General features: G+C 35.4%; 2 protein-coding genes across 2 annotated transcripts; both read right to left on the bottom strand.

Annotated features, from left to right (window-relative positions):
* Nucleotides 1-3,859: 3,859 nt before the first annotated feature.
* On the bottom strand, nt 3,860-9,245 carry LOC143593571 (ent-copalyl diphosphate synthase 1-like). Its single transcript, XM_077073165.1, has 14 exons — nt 9,078-9,245; nt 8,633-8,695; nt 8,141-8,226; nt 7,750-8,056; nt 7,194-7,377; nt 6,737-6,951; nt 6,423-6,656; nt 6,059-6,285; nt 5,838-5,953; nt 5,509-5,607; nt 4,909-5,154; nt 4,673-4,784; nt 4,383-4,574; nt 3,860-4,103 (listed from the first exon to the last, which is right to left on the bottom strand). The coding sequence occupies exons 1-14, from the start codon at nt 9,163-9,165 to the stop codon at nt 3,879-3,881; spliced, it is 2,394 nt and encodes a 797-aa protein (XP_076929280.1). The 5' UTR covers nt 9,166-9,245; the 3' UTR covers nt 3,860-3,878.
* Nucleotides 9,246-11,818: 2,573 nt separating this feature from the next.
* LOC143593574 (ribosome-recycling factor, chloroplastic-like) lies at nt 11,819-15,546 on the bottom strand. The gene is made up of 12 exons (XM_077073167.1): nt 15,441-15,546; nt 15,278-15,370; nt 14,450-14,459; nt 14,015-14,081; nt 13,800-13,895; nt 13,627-13,724; nt 12,789-12,900; nt 12,680-12,721; nt 12,438-12,494; nt 12,302-12,352; nt 12,117-12,173; nt 11,819-12,033 (listed from the first exon to the last, which is right to left on the bottom strand). The coding sequence occupies exons 1-12, from the start codon at nt 15,544-15,546 to the stop codon at nt 12,016-12,018; spliced, it is 807 nt and encodes a 268-aa protein (XP_076929282.1). The 3' UTR covers nt 11,819-12,015.
* Nucleotides 15,547-22,565: the final 7,019 nt, after the last annotated feature.

The following is a 22,565-nucleotide window of genomic DNA, read 5'->3' as shown; positions in this document are numbered from 1 at the left end:
AATGAAAAGTGGAAAACAAACAAAAGAAATATTTCTAATTCCATTTATCCCCAATCAAATCTCTCTACCAAACACCCCCTAAGAGATTCACTAACTTTTCACTAAAAATGCATAACAGTTTAAGTGAACAAATTTAATCCTTCTTATTATTTTTTTTGTAATAAAAATATGAATGGGAAGATTTAATTGGTTGGAACAAGGTATGTCCCCACACTCTTGTTTATTTACATTTTTACACCCTTTGGCGCCCTCTCTTCAACATGCTGAAACGATTTAGCAAACAAAAGTAGGGTGATCTACACATGAATGGTGTGAAACAAGGCTACACCAAACATGATCCGAGACCCATGTTCACATAGAAAACGTAACCAAAGACCATACTTTAATGTGCATGTCTGGTTTTAGGCTCAATTGGTTTCAGATGCACACGTTTAGGGCACAAGTTCAAGACCAAGATCGAGTTGTGAGTCACTTCAATACCCTTGTTAATTTCTTCAAAATTTTCAATTTTGCATTTAATTTCTTCAACTATGAAATAAATTTTAATGATTTTTTGGATTCACAATTTCTATTTATTTATTTTTTTTGTTATAAACATGTGATTATGGAGTTGATTTGAATAAAAGTTGATATTTTTACATATACTAAAGTGGTCTATGCTTTTGTATACCTAATAAATGGATCTTATTGGTTTTGATCAAAATCTATTTTACTTTTGTTACTTTTGGAATTATGGAACAAGATGATTTGGGTGCGGTTATGACATGATCTCTTTTGGTGCTTAAAAGGATCTTGTATGGCTTTTACCACACTAGAAGTCATGTCTTTTTTTAGGTGCGTTAGATTTTGTGCATGACGCATTTCTTTATATGTTCTCTCTCATATGCATAGTAGTTTCAACTTTCAAGAAAGGATTTGTGGGTTCGACTTTGACTAGGACTTGACATGTAACGGGTTTGCTTGGTGGGGATACCGTTAGATCATGGCTATCTTGGTTCTTTTATCCACTTCATCAAAGGGTTTTGGCTACTATTACCCTTCAAAGAGCGGGAAGTTTTCAAAGTCAATGTATAGTTTTCCATCGTCAAGATTACTGAAAAGCGACATACTAAAACCCAACATGTTTGACCTTTGTAATTTTCACGTGTCAGACTTCAAGAATCTACTTTTGGATTGAAGCAAATAATCCCTTAGTCTCAAAAATTCTATATATGTTTATATAAGATCAGAATAATTTTAGAACTTCCAACTAATTTAAGTATTTTACGACCTTTTAATAACCAATCATTTTATTTATTTTTTCATATGTTTAGTATTATTTTATGGTAGTTTTGTAATTTGTAATATGCAATTTTCTATATTACGTATACTTTTAAAATAGTAATAGACCGGTTAAAATGATATTCCATTTTTTAACTATATTAAATAGTTAATCGATATGACAATGTGCAAGGTATGTACCTCGACTTTTAACTGAAGCCCATATGATAACTTAAAAATGCCGCATCAATAATGTTAGTGGGCCGATGGATTCTCTTTCATTGGCACATGATGATAATGGGCCGGTGGAAACCTTGAACGGACGTGAAATTATGCAAAGGCCCAACAATGAAGATTTGGCCTAACGGTATAAAAAAAAAGTGAATAAAAAATTTCTTTTCACTATTTCAGAGATGTTTTAAGTCTCGTAGTTGTCAATAAATGTATAACTTATACAATGGTGGTGTTTGATTTTATAGAAAAGCTATTCTTTTCTTTTGTCTGCGTCGCGCAGACCACCTGCAGAGGTAGGAGTCTGCAATGCGTTTATTTTTTAGAAGACATTTTATTTAAAAACGTCTGTACGTCTTCTTATCCCATAAGACATGGACTACACACTTCTTAGCTCTTCAAAGAATTAAACCCTACTCCTTCACAAAAAAAAAAAAAAAAAAAAAAAAACTTGGCTTCCCTCTCCCATCCTTCACCCACCGCTGCCCTCTCCTCCAACCCACCACCGCCCTCTCATCCACCCCACCGCCGACTTTCCTCTCCTTCACCCCACTGTTGCCCTCTTCTCCACTCCACCATTCGCTCCCTTCCCATGTACGTTTTACAATTTCAAGTTCATCTTTAATTTGCTCTTGCATGCAAGGTCTTTGTAGAAATGCCTATGTGGCATATTTGTTCGAATTGTGATTATGTTCTTTCTCATTATTATCTTGCTTTATATGTTAATTATTATCTTGCTTTGTCATCTAAATTTTGTTTCAAAATTTCAAAGCTAAAATGTTTTAAAAAGTTAACGGTTTGTGATATGTTAAGGTGTTAATTAAGCACTTGGTTTGAGTATGTTTAGGTTTGATTGAGCACTTGGTTTGAATATGCTTAGGTTTGAATTAAGCACTTGAATTAACCTTTTTTAAGTTTAAATGTCGGTTTATTTAATTTTAGATTATTTTAGCAGTTTGCATACGTTAAAAAACAAACAATCTTCTTCTTGCAGAATGCAGACATTTTACATCTGAAAAAAACGAACAGCACCTATATGAATTGTCGTTAAACAACATAAAATAAAATAATCTACTAATTCATTATATTTGTTTTGTTAATCTAATTTTCTTAGATAGTAAAACTATATAAAATTCAAATAGAAATGAATGTATAATCATCTTTATATTGGAATCAACGGGTCTCGTATTTGGTTAGCATGCTTAGGTAGCTTGATTTTGTAGTTGATTATCGTGGGCTGTTGCAAGTTGGTCGCAAACAGGACGGTCACAAGTTAGCTGTAAAACAGGGCAGTCGCAAGCAGGGGCGTAGCTTAAGAGGGACCGGGGTTGGCCCGGTCACTGCCGTTTTCTCCGTTAATAGGGTAAATTTCGTGATTTTTCCCGAAAATTTTTATAGGTATTAAGCGTGGTCACTGCCAAATTATTTTTCCAAAGAGCTACCGGTTACTACCAATTTTTTTTTTTAATATAATACCCATTCGTTTGATTTTTTTTATAAAACCTCACGGTTTTTATAAACAAATGTTATAAAAATTGTAAAAAACTTAGCTTTTAATAGCACTCAAATTTGAAGGGGCTTGTTGTAAATTGTTAGATAACATAACTTTGAAAAAAAAGAAAACAGGAATTTTAAGAAAGGATCGCCCTAACCTGCTGCTTCCCTTCTGCCTTCTGTTCTATCTAAGTTCGCCAATCGGCACCGCCCACTGACCCACCGCCGTCCGCGCTCATCCACTGCCGCCGCTCATCCACCGCCGCAAGGTAATACTTTATCTGCTCTTCCTTTGTGTTATTGTGTTGTTAAATCAATGATTATAAAATTATGGTTTGTAATTGTAAATTGGGGATTTAGGAAAATTAGTCAATTAAGCTTGTAATAGGTATTGTATGATGAAATTTTACTCGAACTTACCCTATTGAATTTTCTTAATTAGGTCTAGTTTTTTTATTGTAAGAACAATCGTTTTGAATGAATGGAAAAAAAAATTATATATATGGATGTCATATTGTTTGATCCGACCCGAACCGAACCACCGCCACGGCCCGAACCACCGGCACGAACCGAATCGCCGACCCGAAAATTTTTGGGTCCGGGACTTTGGTCACCGCCATGGCGAAGCCCAAGCTTCGCCACTGGTCGCAAGTAGAATGAAAAGCATGATGATCCATGTTGGTCGTAAGAATATATACATATGTTTAGTCTCTATCAGACTTCGGTCCCAAAAACAGTCACAACATATTAGCGACGAGGGTTTTGTGACAACCAATATCCGTCAAAAGAGGCTTTTAGCGATGATTGACGGTCATAATACCAAGTTATATTTTAATGACATACATTACCATGTCTATTATACTTACATGCAAATATTGGATTTATCAATGTTTTCAATTTACAATCTCAAACAATACTTTGGAAATATGGACATTTATCGTCTTTGAATCAAAGTACGCCTTGTAGTAGAAGGTTCTTGCAACAGTCAGGAACGTCTGCTTCAGATCCCGATCAAGATCATTGGGTGAGTCGCACAATACAAGTTGCACTAGTTCTTGCATTTTCGAATCTATCGTGGCATAACTTCTAGTCCCATTGTCACGTGTGACGCAATTCTCCTGTCGAGATAGAAATTTTATTATAAGTGAATCAATGGAAAGAAAATCTTAAGAACATACGAATTGAAAATAACTCGACTTTTTCGAAACCTAAATAAAATGTTTTATACATATATATAATTTTAAGAATTTATAATAGTATTATTGTGATTCATTGTAAAAGTTTAATGTATTTATCTTTATAAAAATTGGAGCATTGAATTCTGAATTACCATACGGTAACCTTAACCTAGCCGGGGCGGGGTGCTACACAAATCTAGTCTAAAAATTAGTGTTTACCTTGAAATCATCAAACCTAGATATTTCATGACAAATATTATTAATGACAGTCGAGAGCCGTTGATATTGAGGATGAGCTAAGACTTCATTCGATACACATCGGCCAGCAATCACGTTTATCATTTGTACCATCAATTCCGCTTCTCCAGTCACACCTACACCATCTTGCCACCTCGTCAACCACATCTCCCACTAATTCCAAACGGCAAAAACACGAGTGTTAGCATTTAGCGACAACATATGGCTAGTTGCAAAAAGAGACCATAAGGATAGGGATATATCGAACTTACAACATGGTGGAGTTGCAAATGGATGTCTTGACTGCGGGTCATGAGCACGTCCAAAGCAAGCTCATGTAGAGTTTCTTTAAGTACGACCATGACCTTGTGCCATGGTTCATTACTGTGTAACCACACAAGGCAAATTAACAATATTGAAAGCTATTACGATGGTTGAAAACCTCCATCGCTAAGTTTTACGTCGCTAAATTGACAATATACTGTTTTCAAGTAGAAAAAAAACGTACTTTGAACATTTTTTGAAAGAAGACGTGTTTCTAAACTCGTCAACAAAAGTTGTTTTGTCCTCGTTTGAGAGCTGTGATGAATCAAAAAACAAAATGGTGTCGACCAATATGGCAGTTTTAGCCCACACGATTCGCTCCTTGGACCTCTCAGGCTCGAATATGTTGGCTGCAGCCAGGTAATAAGCGACTAAAAGGCTTGTGATATTGCTAGTCCCAAACTGTTCAATATCATAATCCACATACCATCTGCGACGAATGTTCAGAAGTAGTTAACTTTAATTAAATGTTTTTATGACTTTTTTTTATCGAATCACAATCAAAACTAAGCAGTCGCAATTTTTTGCGACTGTTTCGCTTCTGAATTTGATTGGTAGCTAATTTTGCAACTGCTATTATTTTGGTCACTGCTTTTTCTAGTAGCTTAGGTTCTGTTTGCTTAAACCACAAAATCTTATAAGCAATTTTTTCATAACCAGAACAAATAACGTTTTACAATAGCGTTTCAATCGTATTATTTATATAGGCGGTTACTAGTTCCATTGGTTTGTTTCCTCGGTGCTTGCAAGTTAACAAAATTATGTGACAAAATAGCAAACTTACTGTTGAATAGTGTTCCATTCGAGCCGATGCATGGCTAGACAGTTATTGTAGTCCAGTTTAGCCATTTCAAGATACGTATTGTTGTTCACATTCCCCATCCTGCATTAATTAATCTTCACTTGTTTGTTTCTTGATGATAGTAAGAATTTACGAGATCCAATAAATAATAACAATAACAACTAATCCAATGTTAGTATTGAGAGTTTTATTCTCATAGTAAACAACTAATAGCAGTACTGTAATTTATGTGTAGATTTATGAAGGTGCGTGAGCTAGTCGTTCTGTAAAGACAAATTAATTTATTATGTGAGGTTTGTTAGTAATAATACCTGTATAAGGTTTTCCCAATCCACACATCATCCTCGCCTCCATACTGCTCCAAGTAACACCTTGTCTCGTGTCGAGGTAGGCTTGCGTACCATGGTATGTCAAGTGCATATACAACCTGTTGATATACATTTCATTGCGTAAATACTATAACAAATAGCGTTTGTGACAGTTTTCGACGATATGTTATTTTCTTTCTCGTTCTAATGTACTATGTGCATACCTCACCAGGCAAGTCTTTGGAAATGATCCATTTATCAAGAAGCTCGTTTAGCGATTGTTTTTCCTTCAAATAATTATACGATAATTTCTTCGCATCCTCAAGAATTTTCTCTCCGGGGAAGAGCACTTGAGAAGCCCTGTACAAATTGAACATCCCGGTAACAGCTTGCGTAGACTGGCCAACACAACATACGAATTTACCGTCTTTCTCAAATTGTTGAAATACATCTGTCACAAAATTGAAGGTATGAAGAAAGCTTCCCATGTTTGTTTAATATGTAACTCGGTTTCGAGGACGAAACCTCAAATTACAAAGATATGGTTTATTTGGATTTGTAATGACATACTAAAACATGAATACTAACCTGGAGTAATATCATAACCATGCATTCTTAACACCCTAAATCCCATCGCGGTATCATCAATATCTTGCACATTCGAGTTTCTTGCCCAACAAATCCCATCCTTTGTCCAATACTTGTAGACGTATTCCACACATTCCTTGATCTCTGACTCAAAATAACGAGAAATCCCAAGTCGTTGAAGGCGATCAACCGCCCAAATATGCTCGAAAAGATCCACTGGGTAGACATTTGGAACTAAAAAACAATCCAAACACAAGGTTTCGTAAAATTACATAATTATAATGTGGGCTTCTTGAACCACAATTAAAGCATACCTCCGCCATTGAATTTGGTAACGATATTGGTAAGATATTGAAGACACTTTTCGTCGTTGGTTTGCATGAGTGCGAAAGCAGTAGATGATGGAGAAGAGAGAAATGATCCATCTTTGCACTGCAATTTTAGAAGCTTTTCCCACTCCAAATCCGGTATTCCTTCCAAACTATAAAGTAAAGTTGTAGGCACCTTGTGCACTAGATCCATTGGTATCCTTTTGATAACAAAAAATTATATATGTATAAAGAAAAACCATCACAAATATGTTAATGTTTGGTGTATGTTCTGCAATGGAAAAGCCATCAGAATACTTTCGAAATTCCATGTCACCAACTCACCAAACAGTAGCTGACAACTTCCGTACAACTTTTAGGTTTCGTCATTTTAAGTGACAGATCATCTAGAAACAAAAACAAAAATTCTCTCTCTTATAAAGAAGCACGCAAAAGTACTTACTTTGTGAGCTTTAGGTTTCGTCGTGCATAGATTTCTTTCAATGCGGGAGTATCATCTGGGACTTCGAGTTTTAGCTTCCTTGCAATGTCTACAAGCGAAGGGAATGCTACTTCAAAACCAATCGGCATATGTTCCTCATTCTCGTCTTCAAGTTTACATATGTTTTCTTTAAGAAATTGCACCCCTAGGTGTATACGACAAGCATTAGTAACTCTTTTGTGTTGCAACCATCATAACGACTTAAAGAGGCATGACATCGATCTCTTTTTATTCGTGTTCTAAAGTATCAAACACATTAGTAACTCTTTTGTGTTGCAACCATCATAACGACTTAAAGAGGCATGACATCGATCTCTTTTTATTCGTGTTCTAAAGTATCAAACACATTAGTAACTCTTTTGCGTTGCAACCATCATAGCGACTTAAAGAGGCATGACATCGATCTCTTTTTATTCGTGTTCTAAAGTATCAAACACCATAAAAAAATTTTGTGATGTATAAATAGTTAACTCGTATACAAATATAAATATACGTATTTTTAACTGCTTAATTGTACCTTTTTCACATTTACTAGGATGAACGTTCCAAAAAGTTAGTGCGATAACACAAGCCAACGTATTAATGATCCTGTCATGAGCCAAAAACAACATACGGTCCCCCCAAGAACCATCAGGCAGTTGATTGTTCGCTATCCACTCCAAACTTGTCGGAAATTGAGGGGAACCACCTCCATTGACATCTTGCACTAGTGCAACCCAAGCCGTATCATAAGCCGACACATTTATTTCCCCATCATTCATAGAGCACAACATGTCTTTAATTGTCGCAACAAATAGTTGAATCTTGTCATTTGGATACATGATCTTTTGACATCGCGATTGGACATTATGGTAAATGTTAGTAGATACAGAAATGTAACACGTTTAAAGTACAAGTCAAATAACAACCTTATCTGTGCCCAAGTGATACATTATGATGTCATTGTGGCGGTTGATAAACGAAGCATCATTCTTCTGAAGTGCATGAGAGTATTCTGCATCAACCAACCCGTAAATATTTTATTACCAATCGTTCTTTTGTTAATCGTCGGAGATCAATTTCTATTCAATTCAAATTTTCATTCTTTCTTCTGTTTTTCTTTTATGCTAGATGTGATTCAATTTCGTTATTCACTATGGTTTCTTATAATTAATGATTATGAATAACAAAAGCTTATTTTTAAGCCATTAAACAAAAATTTTAACAATAAACCACGAAAATCAAGCAGTACAGTTTTACTGTAGTGGGAGAGAAAATTAGAGAGGCTATTACATAACCGTCTTATATATCATGTTGAAAACAATACTTACAAGTGTTTATTCGTTTATCACAAATTTCTACTTAACATTGATTTTAACGTGGTTGTGTGCATATAAGTAAGTTGCGGATAATGAATATACCTTGTGTACGAGACCTTGATACGGCTTTACATTGGAAATGGTTGTTTCTAAGAATTACACTTCCTGTAAAGCAATATCAATAATTAGAGATTATTTAAATAAAATTACATATGTTGGCAAATTTATACAAGCTAGTATATATGTTCATCTTGCCTTGTTTCTTCTTGGCCTAAAAGTCTTCTTATTATAAATCATATATATGTATGTATCAATAAAGAAACATGTATCTTTAATATTTAAACTTAAATACACAATTCATTTGAGCCTATAAAAAAAAAGAAACAAAAATTGCATGGCACAAACCATAACCCAATTAAAAATAAAATAAAATAAAATAAAAAACTTATACTTAAGGCATAAAGTTTTTCCCGCCTTTAATTTTTTAACGATTTTTGGGTTAGGCCCTGATACAAATAGGGATGACTAGAGAAAGAGAGATGAATACCGGTAAATAAAGGAAGACGATGAGAAGTGGCAGCCAGAGAAGAGCGGAGATGGAAAGTTGCGGTCGGAAAGATAACCCATGTCTTCATGTGAATGAATTGAAGGGATTTGGTTTTGGATCACCTAATGAACATTTTGCACTTGTAGCATATATGGCCGTTTGCATGAGGCAATTTATACAGTTTCATATTCATGTGGATAAAGACTTGCTTTGTTATTATATTTATTTATAAATTATAAACATATGCGAATCAATACTTTAATTGGGTAGACATTGCAAGAAGACAAAGACTACAGAATACAAGGGTATCAACTACGGCTTATTATGTCGCCTTTGGTAATCTGATTTGCGATTTGCCATAGGTTATCGCTAATTACCGACATATTTAAATAAGTTTTACTAGTTTACAACCATATTTTTTTCATAAATTCGTCGCTAAAAGACTTTCTTATTTTCAACTTTATTTTTCCAATAAAAATTACTACTAGTAGCATATTCATATTATCTCTATAGAGAGAAAGAAAGAAAAAAGTGTTAGAATGAAAACTCAACTCACTTTAAAAAACCATGAAAACTAACTTTTCATTACACATTTTTAAAAAAAATTAACAAATGTATGGTTGTAATTTGTAAATCAATCTAATAAAATACGTCACAATATTTGTAATTTTCTCTCTCCTTCATAAGAATGTGCAACTCATATGCTACAGTTGGCTGTGTAATATTTTTTGTATTAAATAAAAACAAATATTTAAATATTAAAAAAATTATTGTTACATTGGATTTTCACGAGTATTCACAACCCGAGTGAGTTTTCATTATAACCAAACCGTATGTATATGTGTGTGTGTGTTTATAAAGGCAAATTAGACAAAAACTTATAAAAAAATCCATAAAACTTTACAAATATAATCCACTAAAATATTCAAATTCAATTTGAAACAAATACTAATCAAAATAGTGTGTACAAATTCATTGAATTATTTTCAGTCAACTTATAATTTAGTAAAATAAAAATAAAAAACCACACACAACAAAGTATCAATGTTTAGGTGAGCCGGCTTAATGTGCAGGCGAGCATCTAACATGTCGTGGGGAGAAAAATTCAATACTAATTCTGGGCATCTTTTTAGTTAATGAAACTCCATTTATGAGTTTGGTGGGGGCCACAAACAAGACTTTTTTTAGTTAAAAACAAAATTTAATTTGTTGTTTCTCATGACCCTACACGCTTTGGCCATCCTTCCCTTGTTGTGGTCTTGCTGGAATGTTGTTGCCAATGGCGGCTCTGACAAGGAAGGGGAGGCTGACGGTTTGTTAATGTTTAAACTTAATTATTAAGTCTGTTTAAAAATTTAATTGTCTAAAATTCAATAAAAATACACTTTTACTTAAGGCCCAATTTTTTAACGATTCTTGATGACGGCCATGGTTATTGCCGCGCCAACAACTGCGGGTAAAATTATACGGTTGGGTTGACTTGAAACTCGATGCTCTACTTGGCTTGTGAGTGTTTTTTTAAGTTTTTGGGTTAAAAATGATTATTTAAAAAAAATCTTTCAATTAGTTGGTTTTTGAGTTAATTGTTAGGATCTTACACACACGCACCGAACACAAACGAAAAGAAGTAAGACAAACACGAGCAGTCGAGGATGTAACGTGGTTCAGTCTGGGCTGACATTAATCCACGGGTTGCAACTAAATATTTTCCTGTAAAGTTTTTAACTTATTGAGCAGAAACAATTAGGATCGGCCATCTCACACATGTCTCCTCTTTTGACTTCAACTAATAAAGCAGTCCAAATAGGCCTACGAATCCAACATTAATTGGGTAGTGGTTACATTGGATCATTGTTATCCAAGATGTCAAATTATAATTTGTTTATTTGGTCGAAGTTATGAAGTAACAAAACTCCGATGTTTATTCTTGTACATTTAATTGGTCAAATGTTTGTGTTGGTGAAGCACCTAAACATTCATACATGTTTTTTTTTTCTTATTTTGTGTACATTTGATTTGACTTTAAACAAAAATAGTTTACTCGGTCAAATATCTAACATATTTTTGCTTTTATAATAGAAAGATTACATAAAAAAAATTAATTTTATACCCTTTGATCGAGTCTTGCTCTATCATTATGTTTAAAATATGATGTTTTAACAAAGTTTCATGCGATGTTGATTGCAACGCATGTCCATGACATTGTTGTAATGGTTTCACAAGCTCAATCAGGTTTTTAATCAAGCTCGAACCAACCCAGGTTGAGCTGGTTAGAAGAATTTTCGGTCTGGCTAGTACCTCACATTGGACCGAGGGATGCTCACCCGTATTCTAACCTTAGCACAACATTATACTTCTTTTTTATATTTTATACAGTTTTTTCTAATATACACGTAATTAAAAAATCAAATACAATTGCAAAATGTTACCAAAAAACAAAATTTCCAAGTATATATTCAGTCTAAATAAGTCTCGATCCGTTCAGGTTCCAGTTTATGTGTTTGACATGAAACCACAACACGCAATTCACAAGTTTGCATTTAGTCTAAACAAGGTTGTATCATGTTTGGGTTTAAATAAGTTTGAGTCAACCTACAAAATATTATGAAAATATTGATTCTACTTTTTTTAACTCAAAACAATTCATGGGTTAAAAATATTTATTACACTTCTTGAACCAATTTATCTATTTTCTTTTTAGTTAGCTTTTCTTCCCAACATATCACATCCTATTTCATTATATTCAACCAAAATATAGCAAAGAAGCCAAACAAGTAAACTGCATTTGGGTTGTTCTTGAACTTTCAGCCCATCACCAACATGTACACAACATTTGATCATTACAAAAAGGATTGCAAGAAACACGGGTCGATAAACTTCACCTCAGTTTTAGATTTGATCATCGCTCGGTCAAATATAACCTAACACGTATTCTTCGTCATACCGTAAGCAATTCCTGAAAACAAATGTGAAATATAAATACTTATTGCACACATTAACTTTCATAAAAGCAAAAGAAAATTGGTGTTATGATAATACCTTCTCCTTTTGCTTGAAAATGGTGTCGATTTTCTTCATGTATTCATCCGTCACTTTCTGCAAGAAACCCGAACAAGAATTAAGTTTCGTTAAAGTAACAAAATTATATTTCTTTTTACTTCCCATTATTTTTAGCTTTTTTAAGGTTATTTCGTCATTTTAGTCTTGTGTTTTAAACTAAATACCTGCAAATCAGCCGACAAATCCTTTATATTGTCTTCCGAGAGCTTTTTCTCCTGTAGCGTATAATAACCATCGGTTGAAAATACAATAAAAAGGATATTTTTTCACAAACGAGAAGTGTCAGTTTGAAGGTCAAACCTTTTCAAGTTTATCATAGGCTTTAATGGCATCTCTTCTTATGTTTCTGATTGCTACCTGCATAATTGATGAAAAAATATGCAATTTAATATTTTTCTTTTTAAGTAAGCCTGCATAATGGGTGCTTGACTGCTCTTTTGAGTGTCGTAATGACTGCAAGTGCAGGGTGACGGATATGTGTGTGGATTTAATTTTTGAGACAAATGAAAAAAAACAAAACAACTTGGTCTAATAAAGCCTACCCTCCCTTCCTCAGCCTGCTTTGCAACAACTTTTGACAGCTCCTACAATTAAAAGCGCGGTTAATATAACGAATCATAAACATGTTATTGAGTGTTATAACGTCGGCACCTTTCTCCTTTCGGATGTGAGTTGTGGAAGGGATAACCGTATCACTTCACCGTCATTACTTGGAGTCATACCAAGATCAGAGTTGACTATGGCCTTCTCAATAGCCTTTAAGCTGAAAAAGTCAAACACCATGCATTGTGAGATAACAATGATCGGTCAAACCGTCAAAATATGCATCTTTAATGCTTATAATAATTGAAGAAAAATGTGATAGGCTTAAAAAATCTCGAGTTCGGCTCCTAAAAAGCTCGATCCAGCTCGTTTAAGTACCGATTGTGTTCGAAACAGTGTAACATGTAATCTTTTCAACTCTTTTTATATGTTCTTTATTATAATTATATTAAAATTTGGGGTTTAATTTAAACGAGCCAAATGGGCGTTTTTTCAAGCAACCCACGAGCTTTTTGAACAGCCCCAAAAACGAAAACAGGTCAAATGGTTTGAACCAGTCAAACGAGTCAAAAGTCACCCAAAGTGAATTACCAAGTGAATTATTATTGGAACACATACACACTTTTTCTTTTTTTGAAAAATCGGTAGCAGCCATACTTTTTTAATGAATTATAAGTATTTAGCACAACAAATATATATAAGAGATGTTTAAACTTGAGCAAAGTGTATCATCAAATGGGTTTATCAAAAATTTAGCTTTAAAAAAACAGGTCAAAAAGTACCAAGCCAGTCAAATCAAAGTCACACAAAGTGTAAAGTTAATATATACAACCTACTTGAATGTTAAAAAAAGTTGAGCAAAAAAGTGTGTTCGAGTCAGCCCAGCCCGTTTAACCCATTATCCAGCACATCTAACCAGTCCAATTTTACCAAAGAGTTAATGTACCTAGATTTGTCATACGGTTGCACTAACAAAGAGCTCGAATCAGGAGTGCTGATTTGTGCAATGGTCTTCAAATTTACAGGTGAACCATAATACTCCACCTACAGAAAACACAAATTATAAAATTTTAAACAACTAAAAATATTTGTAATAACAAGAGATAAACATCATCTAACCTCGATTTTATCGAGCATGGCTGGATTTGACCGCCCTGTTCTGATAGAATTAAAGCTTGACAGCATGCTGTCAATGGCTTTCTCCATCCTTTCTTTCTAAATCACACCAAGAAATGAAAACAATAAATATCTGAAAATGAAAACGCGTATTTCAACATAATCTTTAAAAAAAATACTAAGTTAAGGAACTGCGTAGATTTTATTAATTAACTCACAGCATTCTTTTCGATCAGTGTCTTTTCGGCCTCGATTTCTTCGAGTGTGGCACACCTAATGACGTTTCTGCAAAGCAAGTAGAAAACGGCACCACATTCAAACATTATTTATATCTGAATCCACAAATAACCTTAAAACAATGATTATTCAAGCGATTATAATGACTTTATATATAATCACAAACCATAGGAACAATGAATAGATAATTAGCTACACCTAGGGGTGCTAAGAAACCGAGCTCCTCACGAGCTACTCGAGATCGGATCGACAAATATCTTGAAGCGAACCGAGCTTTTCCGGCTTCAAGCCTATCCCGAGCCTCAAATAAAGGATTAAACCCTGTTTAGTTATCGAGCCCGAGCTCGAGCCTTGTAAGGGAAGCTCGTTTAGGTTCATCGAGTCTTAACTAGCATCTTGTAGTTTTTAAGTGTTACCTCTTTTGAGCTTCTATGTATAAATTTCACACTGCCCAGCCGAGCTCAAGCCGAGCTTTGGCTTGTTTAAAATACCACACGAGCTCGAGCCAAGCTGAGGCTTGTTTAAGGTCTTTCTCAAAGTATATAACACTAATTAAAATCGTATAAAAGTCAACTTAAAAATAATAAAAAAGCCAAGCCCGAGCATGAAAAAAACAACTCACGGGCTGAGCTCTAGCTTGAATTCTCGTAAGTCAAAACGAGCCAAGCTCAAAAAAGAATTACAACCAAAACCAAAATAACCAAACGGTTTCCAGCAACTCAAAAAACGAAATTCCGGTTTTCCGTAAACAGGTTATAAACACATCCAAATACTCCCAATAACTCACAAGCCCTAAAATCAACAATAACAATCAGTTTACATCCACACGCCCCCTTAACCACTTGACCAAACACTAATCATGGACGCAAACAAGCCGAGCTGCTCACAAGCTACTCGGGATCGGATCCATAAAAAGCTTGAAATGAGCCGAGCCTTATCAATCCCGAACCTCAAATAAAGCTCGTTTAGTTATCGAACCCGAGCTCGAGCCTAGTGTATTTTTAACTTTTAACTCTTTAGAACTTGTATGTGTTAATTTCACATTGTACACGAGCTCAAGCCGAGCTCGGTTTTCTCAAAATATATAATAACACTAAAATGTACATAAATGAACGAATAAATAATAAACGAGCCGAGGTCGAGATCGAGTAACTCACACTAACTAACAAATGTGTAACTATTACAGCTTATAAGCACATCCAAACAAACCCTAAAATCAAGAATAATAATCCACAATTTGAAACAAACTTGCCTGGCAACCGATTTATCAGCAACAACACTACTATTTGCTCTCAACTTCACATAACTGACAGCAGAGCTCCACGACAACAAGTTTCCTGAACCAAAATCTCAAATCATTGACAAAATTACATAAAAACAATTCAAAATTTATAAAATTGAAACAACCTTGAAGAGAAACGAGTGTAGTTGGACGGTTATTGAGCTTTGTGTTGATTCTAGGTCGAACGGATGACGAAGAAGCTGGTGATAATGATAATGAATACGTCGCCATTCTGATTCGGAAAAAATATTATTTATTTGGATTATGAGACTGTCGAAAAGTGGATGGATAAGAGGGAGGGCTACCAAGCAGTGGTGCGTAAAAAACCCGAACCCGGCAAAATAACAGAACCAGGTTCTTAGGAACCATTTTGGTGCATTCGGTTTCCAATTCCTATTTGAATGTTTAGATTTCAAATCCAATTCTTTCCAACTTTAGATCCTATGCAAATTCTAATTCCATTCCATTACATTCTGTGAAACGAGCGCGCCCGAGCTATACTCAAAAGCCTATACTTGGAACTGGACCCGAGCTATACTCAAAAACCAGGTGCGGGTCCACACCCAAAATCGAGATTTTGTAGTACCCGATATATAAATATATGTTTTTTATGGTTTTTAAAGTTTTATATCTTTGTAATATTTTTATTTTTTATTATACATGCACTTTTATGTTATTTATTTATATTAACCATCTTGATTGTGGAGTTTTTATGCAAAAAAAAATGGACTTGGAATAAAAAATTGTGTGGCTACCCCTTAAATAAACCGATCTAACACATAAATAGGGCATTAGCAAGCCCTAGAATAGCCGTGCAGAGTACCGGGTTCCATACCCTACCTGGAACCGAGATAATGTGTATGGTTTTTCAAACCAATAACCGGGTCCATACCATACATGTCCATGTTATGAATAGGTATCCTTTTTTTTTTAATCTGAAATTGAAGTGTGAAGTGAAAATAATATTTGGATTATGAGTTGGAGAGTGGATAAGGTTACGAACTACGAAGTAGAAAAACAGCCGGTCAAAATTTTCAGTGCCAAGTTTTAACATTAACATGATCATCCATTCATCCTCTACTCTTCTTTCCCCAATTCTGCAAGTCTGCAACATGTTTGGATATTGTTGGGCTTCGAATTCTTGGACTCTTGTATTATTAGCATGCAACATTGGGCCTCGTATATACTACATAACTATGGTCTAGTGGTGAAAAAAAAAAGGAACCCGAAGAAAAAACTGGAACTAGGTTTCTTATACCTGGGTTTTTACTACCCGAACTTGTGTCTGATTTTACCCTTAGGGCGCATTTGTTTCACAGAATGGAATAGAATTGGAATTTACATAGGATTTAGAATTTGAAGGAAATGGATTTGGAATCTGAACATTCCAATAGGAATTTAAATTTGAAGGAACTGAATTCCAATTCCATTCTTGGTGTGTTCGTTTGACAAATGAATTAGAATCGAGTTTTTTTTTTAACGAGGATAACGGCGGAAACATTTTAGTTTTTTTAGATTTTTTGTTTTTTATTTATATTTTGTCTTATGATTTTTTTTGTTTTTTTGAATTTTTTTTAGGGGTTTTCTATTAAGAACAAAAACCCCTCAAAAAATATTAATAAAAAATTCATAACTCAAAATATAAATCGAAAATAAAAAACCTAAAAAACCAAAATATTTTATTTGTTGTTCTCGTTAAAAAAAACGAGAAAAAATTCCAACGAATTCATTTGAAATCCTCCACATTTTAGAAGGATTTTAAAATCCCTGTATTTAAAGGAATTGAATTCCAATTCCTTGACAACCGAACGCACCAAAAGGAAATTAAGATTCCAAGTCCAACGAAATGAAAACGCCATGCCATGGGATTTTAATTCAAATTCCTTTGAATTCTCACAAATTCTGTGAAACGAACGCGCGCTAAAACCCGTACCCGGAACTGGTTTTTCCAATACCTAAAACCGGGTTTTTAAGATACCCAATCTATACCAGATTAATGCACTAAAAAAATGTAGCCCCTTAAAAAACCCAATCTATACACGAAAAATAAACAAAAAAATCCGAAAAGAACCCAAAAATAGGGATTTCTCAATACCCGGAAGTAGGTTATTCAAATACCCGATTTTAGAATACCCAATTATATACCCGAACCCGACCCGGGTATGGCCAATACCTGATTTTTCAATACCCGGTTATACCCGAACCAGGTTCCGTACACGAAACTGGGTATTATATGTAAGGCTCCGTTCCCGGTAACCCTACTTTGGTGTTAGATTTACTCATAAACACAGTTCTAAAATCATAGTTAATTAAAACTTTTCGTGGAATACCTAATATTAAACATTCTTACAAAACATAAATACTTATTTTGAACAAAATACATTAAGTCTTTAACGATAACATAACAACACGTAGATATTCCGTCTTCGATGCCAGTCTTCATCCAGTTGCCACGTGTCTCCCCTCAAGAAACTTGCCTCATCCTACTCACCTATGTGCATACGAAAAGTCAGCTACGCTGAGTGAGTTCTAGTTTAACAAGTTACAGGATTATTCTTACACATTTGTACCCGTAGGTACCAATCTTACCTTTGTCCTGTTCTTGTTTCCTTTCGTCTTACATTCACATTTCTTTATTCTTTCATTTATAAGTAATTTTTCTTACACATTCTTTTATTTACAAACAAACATTACTTGTATAATTCTTACATTATTCTTACGCTTTCTTACAAACATACAATTATTCTTACATTCTTGTACATATATTATAAGGGTCTGTCACCCGACCTCTTGCACAGATATTATAAGGGTCTGCCACCCGATCTCTTGCACCGATATCATAGAGTCGGCCACTCTATTCTTGCCCAGGTATTATAAGGGCCTGTCACCCTAACTCTTACATTAGACTCTTACTATTCTTGCCCAGGTATTATAAGGGCCTGTCATCCTGACTCTTACATCACATTCTTTCTTGACTCTTACAATCAGGTTAAGTTAAAAACCAGGCGCATACAAGTTCTTACAACTTTCTTTCAATCTAGCATCAATTAATTGCATTAATCATACACGTATTTATTACTTAGTCTTACCAGTATGCACACAGCCCCGAAAACATTTCAAAGAGAAATGGGGCTAGAACTCACCTGAAGTCGGTTTCTCTCGCCGTAATGGTAATGCCCTTCTTTAGCCGTGCACGGCTAACTGTACAACACATTACGCGTGTCGACTATCCATTACTACTACTTCTTACATCTAAGTTAATGAAACCCTCAACTAACGGGGGTCCGGGGGCAGCGCTCCTGGTAGCGGGGTCTAGGGGCGGCAGCCCCTAGTAGGGTCCAAGGGGCAGAGCCCCTGCCTGGGGTTGAGCTGCCAGGTCAGTTAGGAAAAATTTTATTTTCGTTAATAGTCCTTTAACAAAAATGCATCAGAAAAATGAATCGCACGAAAATTCGCATGGACTTTTCGCTTCGCATGGGAAGGTTTCGCTTCGCATGGGAAGTTTCGCTTCGCATGGAAGATTTCGCTTCATATGGGAAGGTTTCGCTTCGCATGGCTGAGCGATGCGAATTCGTTTTATGCGAAATAACCTCCTTTTCTTCATTTTTTTGCCATTTTAAGCCAAATTACTCCGTGACTCTTCCTTAGGACCCGTTTCTACCCTTTTTATGGGTTTTGGGTTGTACCAACTTTGTGTACTCGTGTTTTTCATGGTCCGAACATCACCCTTTTGTTCTATAACACACCCATGAGGTTATAACACACCAAGTTTGTGTTTTTCTTACATCATACAACCCGATCTATCGTTCTATCAGTTTGCATGTCGAATCTGACCATAAAACTTAGCCTTCTAAACCAAAACTCACCTTTTTGCTCGCGGGTTCGGGTTAAGATCTGGACAATACGTAAATCTGGACGTGTTCATGCTATTTGAAGACACTTGCACACTAAAATCTTCCTTACTTTGGATTCGGGTCTTGAGAGAGAGTATGTGTGTGTTCTAAGGTGTGTGTGTGTGGAAAGAAAGAAAAATGGTGAAAGGGTGGAGGGGTTGGGTTTATATAGGGGGCTATGGGCCCCACAACCCACTCACAATTTCAAATCCAATTCTATGTCCAATCTATACCAGTTACCAATTCAAATCCAATTCAAATCCAATTACCAATTCTATGTCTAGGATAATCAACCTATAACCATTAAGAATTAGAATCTGATCAAAACAGTACTTCACACAAAACCTTAGCCTAAAACGAACACACACGATTAGCCGGGCATCGACATAATCGTTAAAGTACTTATCTTGATGAACATAAGATCTTAGGACAAACCGGAAGCTTTGGAATGATGGAAAATCGCCCTAGAACTCCTCTTTTACCTCTGGAAGTCGTAATATCCGAAATAGGGTCGAAAAATCGTTTATATAGTGAAAACCCTAACTTTTGCCGACATTGAGCATCTTCGCATATCACGAAGATGCAACTGACTTCATATTCGAATTCCTCTCGTTGAGAAACATGAAATTCATATATTATGAATTCCGTAACTCATTTTCTAGGCCAATATATGCCCGTTTTACTAAAACACACTTTCCAGGTAACCCATGTTGTTCAGTTTTCACTTCGGCTTCATGTTTCTCATCCAATCCTCTCCCGAATCCTTCTTAACCCTCAATACATGTTTCTCCATGCTTCCATCATCTCGAGGCTTGCTTAATCTTCATCTGGATGACTCTAAATTAGCTCGTTTAAGCTCCTTAACTTCCAAAGTCCTGAAAACACATAACAACGCTTGAAGTACCAATGTTCATTCAATTATTTAACTAAATATAACTAATTAACATATAATAATAACTAACTTTTACCCAACCATCACATCCCCACACTTATCCTTTTTCGTCCCAAAAAAGACTTTGCAATGGAATCAGAATCAGAGACTATTTTCAAAATACCTCATAGATTATCTTAATTAAGCACCAAGAACACAAAAAACCACGATTGCGACCCACGCCTTAATACTTACCAGGAAAAATAAAGTGTGTCACTTTTATTAATTCATATGATTAAAATGGAACCCACACCTCAAAGCCCTGAAGCCGCCTTACCATGCTTCATATAGTTTTACCGAACCAAACCACTCCAACTTGACTTAAACCTTAAAATTAGACGATCAAAATTTTGCACATATGTACAATTTTTAAGCCCATATGTAATAGCTAAGACAATCTTGGATATTTTATCGAAACCAAAACCTAAACTTAAGTATTAAAGTCTACCAGAATGGCCATTAGATACGATTAAGGTGCAATTAGGTAATGGCCATTATCAAGCAATACCCCGAAGTCCATCACCATACGTGAGTAGGCACGAATTCATCTGTAGGACATACATATGACGTGTCCCTTGTGGTCCGTTTGTTAATGGTAATGAGACGCGAGCACGGGGACCCCATATAACTAACAGCGTGGATGATCAAGTCAGTAGTGAATTTGTACTTTTAAAGCACTTTTTATGATCATGTTTATTGACTTATGAATTGGTAGATAAACTGCGGGTTTGCTCTTTTTAAGCTCTTTTTTTAATATGAATAAATCCACTTAGGATTTACGCATACCAGATGATAAACCGCATACCGACCCATGGTCTCCGTTCCCCGGGGCATCCCATCAATACAGGATTTAAGGTCATAAAACCATACGCCTATGAAGTGTTAGCCACTTAACTGGTAGTTTTTTCATTTATGTTTATATCACAAGCCATTTAGCATACTCTAATGTTAAGCCTATCCAACCATTGTACTATAGACTATTCATATTAAAATATATTTTTAGTGATCAAATCTAATAGTAAGGCTTGAGTATGTGTAACATCCTAAAATTTATAATGTTAAATAAAGAAAGTTACGTTTAGTGATTTCGCGTTATTAATTAATTAATGTCGAGTAAAGAACGGATCATGGACTTAGATTAATTAAGATGGGTTAAATGAGAATGGGCCTTAGGTCCATGGGCTTTAAGGGATATAAATATCCCCCAAACCAACCTAAAACCCTAAACCCTCATTTCATTTCCATCATAATCTCTACACACTCCAAACACACACACACACCATAAACGAGCAAGACCCGAGAGAGAGTAAACTTTAGTTGGTATTAGATCTTATTACACGAGATCTAGAGTGCATAAACAAGCTAATCAAGATCGAACGAGCGCTAAAGGTATGTTCTTGACCTTTAAAGTTTACGTAGTATTGAACGTTTTTACTTAAAGGTCCAAGCTTTATAGTATATACGGGATATATATAAGACCGAAAACGGTTAGGGAACGTAGTGGGTGATGTCGAACCATAACAAGGGTATTAAAATCGCCAAAATGCTTGATAAAAACTAAACCCGTAGCTGAACTGGGTAACTTCGCCTGCAAAAGCTTAACTTCGCCTTCAATGCTTAACTTCGCCTTCAAAGCTTAACTTCGCCTTCAAGGCTTAACTTCGCCTACGGCCAAGTTCGCCTAACTGGTAACTTCGCCTAAGGCCAAGTTCGCCTAGCTGGTAACTTCGCCTAAGGCCAAGTTCGCCTAGCTGGTAACTTCGCCTAAAGCCAAGTTCGCCTAACTGATAACTTCGCCTAAAGCTAAGTTCGCTTAAGGTTTAACTTCGCCTAAAGTTAAGTTCGCTTAGAAAATAAATTAAAAACCTAATGGAAAATGTGTTAAGACAGTTAATGTAAATAAAATTTTTCCAAGCTGACCTGGCAGCTCGACCCCAGCCAGGGGCTCTGCCCCTTGGACCCTGCTAGGGGCTGCCGCCCCTAGACCCCGCTGCCAGGGGCGCTGCCCCCGGACCCCCGTTCGTTGTGGGTAGTAGTTAAGACTAGAAAGATGATATGAGTAGTGATAGTTAATTGATACGTGTAAATATTATACAGTTAGCCGTGCACAGCTCAAGAAGGGAATAACTATTAACGGAGAGCGTAATAGGATTCAGGTGAGTTTCTAGCCCCATTTATGTGTTATGTTTTCGGGGCTGTGTGCATACTCGATGTGTTTGTTAATACGCTTATCCTAAGAGATAAGTGTATGCCTTATGTGAATGATGTGATATGTATGAATGATGGCTTGACGGTACGTGAACGATCTTCGGATATTGCACGTACTGTCAGGTTGTAACGCTAAGTATATGGTAAGTAGGATATGTATGCTTATGTGTATGAATGTGATAAAGTTAATAAAAGAATGAAAGGATGGTTGTATGGTT

The sequence above is a fragment of the Bidens hawaiensis genome, unplaced genomic scaffold (genome assembly GCF_021521415.1).
Source record: "Bidens hawaiensis isolate Kalapana, Puna unplaced genomic scaffold, B.hawaiensis_p1.1 tig00042383_1, whole genome shotgun sequence".
NCBI classification, from domain to species: Eukaryota; Viridiplantae; Streptophyta; class Magnoliopsida; order Asterales; family Asteraceae; genus Bidens; species Bidens hawaiensis.
Note: the sequence above shows the minus strand (reverse complement) of the source record. Positions and strands in the feature narration are given on the sequence as shown.

Coding starts and splice junctions, on each gene's coding strand:
- LOC143593574 (XM_077073167.1), bottom strand. CDS start 15,546: ATGGCGACGTATTCATTATCATTATCACCAGCTTCTTCGTCATCCGTT. Junction 13,896..14,014: donor CACTGATCGAAAAGAATGCT/GTGAGTTAATTA, acceptor GGTGTGATTTAG/AAAGAAAGGATGGAGAAAGC. Junction 13,725..13,799: donor CCATGCTCGATAAAATCGAG/GTTAGATGATGT, acceptor TGTTTTCTGTAG/GTGGAGTATTATGGTTCACC.
- LOC143593571 (XM_077073165.1), bottom strand. CDS start 9,165: ATGAAGACATGGGTTATCTTTCCGACCGCAACTTTCCATCTCCGCTCT. Junction 6,952..7,193: donor CGAAACCTAAAGCTCACAAA/GTAAGTACTTTT, acceptor TGTTATCAAAAG/GATACCAATGGATCTAGTGC. Junction 4,785..4,908: donor TCTTTCAAAAAATGTTCAAA/GTACGTTTTTTT, acceptor GTGGTTACACAG/TAATGAACCATGGCACAAGG.